Genomic DNA, 1,408 nt, shown 5'->3' with positions numbered 1-1,408 from the left:
TAAAAACTGGGAATGCGCCAATTCCTACCATGAAAATCCGCCAAATAGAATATTAAACCGGTTTTTTAAACTCAACTCTGTAGAAAATAAGATGCAACTTGAATCCGAAAGCTCAAGCCGTAAATAAGGCCCAACGACAGCTTAGACCCGAGCCGTATTTTTCCAAGTTTTTTAAATCGCGGGCTCTGGTAAATAAACTTTCTCGATAAAAGTCAGATCACTCATTTCAGAATTGTTGAACCAACATAAGAACATCTCCGTGGTTCTGCTGAATTCCCCAGTAAAAATTTGAGGCAAATGAGTCCAGAGGTTCAAAAATTATGCTCGGACATCCAAACAGAAAAAAAACAGAGATTACTACTTAATATTTACAGATAATTAATGAAAGAAAGTCCCCCGCCCAAACCCAAAGGCTGCGGGAAGAATGATTCCAAAGTTTACTCTCTGGGTAAAATCATACTCTAAATTTGTGTAATTACAGTAATGAGTGTTTTTAACCTTTCAACAGTGGGACTCAAAAAACTTTGGAATCGGAAACGACATCTGAAAAAACTGAGGTATATTTGATGTTGTTTAAAACGCAAATCGTTTTACCAAGCTTACAAGTCTATGTACACTAATGCCGAATTTCTTGTTTATTAGACGATTTTATAATAACGATTGCATATGTTTAATAAGATTAAATTGAAATAATTTCTTACCTACTGTTGGACCAGAGGTTTAGGTTTCTTCCAGATTTAACAACTGCTTGGGCAGCTCGACATATTACAGACATTTTCTCTGAAAATCTTATAATTTCCGAATAAATTTTAACTTTAATAAGAGATCAGTATTTTCAAAGTTACCTTGCACAGTTAGGATTAAAGCTTCTTAGAAAATGTGAACTGCAATTTGCATTGCAAAAATTAGGCTTGTGCTTCAAACTTTTAATGCTCCCTGAAGTTGGACTTTTTTATGGAGTTTCATTAATCGTTTACGCTTGATCTCAATATCCATTGGGGGCTCTTTTAAATTTAAGGAAAAATGCTCGATTCCTCAATTTCAACTATTTCTGCAGGGTAAGAACGCCACGGGATATCGAAGAGGAATTAAATTAATCCGCAGGTCTGAATGGATGGGGATCAATACTTGTATCTCCTGATTCAAAAGTCATAACTTATAAATAAATATGATTATAGAGGAATGGCTTGATTATTTTACAAGCTAAATACAGCACTGTCTTACAAACAAAATTATAACTTTTACTTGAAAGTCCAACGTTAGACCAGGCTCACCAGACTGAGTATATGATCAGAAAAGTAAAAAAAATACATAAGGGATGAGCAATCTAATATTTGCACCATGGGTAAGCTGAGGCGGGTAATTGGTATAGGTATATTCCTAGAGAACGATTTTTGGACCCCCCCCC

At 35.2% G+C, this 1,408-nt stretch overlaps 1 protein-coding gene across 3 annotated transcripts in view; it reads right to left on the bottom strand.

The window, feature by feature from the left end:
• LOC111695170 (isovaleryl-CoA dehydrogenase, mitochondrial) overlaps window positions 1-800 on the bottom strand; it is a 9,881-nt gene extending 9,081 nt beyond the window's left edge. For 2 of the 3 annotated variants that reach the window (XM_023464392.1, XM_023464393.1), the window contains exon 1: window positions 702-800. In XM_023464392.1, coding sequence (XP_023320160.1) covers window positions 702-775 — 74 coding nt within the window. In that variant the 5' untranslated portion in view covers window positions 776-800. The remainder of the gene's footprint in view (window positions 1-701) is intronic. The other variant, XM_023464391.1, reaches the window with a different exon arrangement.
• Window positions 801-1,408: the final 608 nt, after the last annotated feature.

The sequence above is a fragment of the Eurytemora carolleeae genome, unplaced genomic scaffold (assembly GCF_000591075.1).
Source record: "Eurytemora carolleeae unplaced genomic scaffold, Eaff_2.0 scaffold196, whole genome shotgun sequence".
NCBI lineage: Eukaryota > Metazoa > Arthropoda > Copepoda > Calanoida > Temoridae > Eurytemora > Eurytemora carolleeae.
The sequence above is the reverse complement of the archived record's forward strand: the minus strand, read 5'-3'. Positions and strand labels throughout refer to the sequence as shown.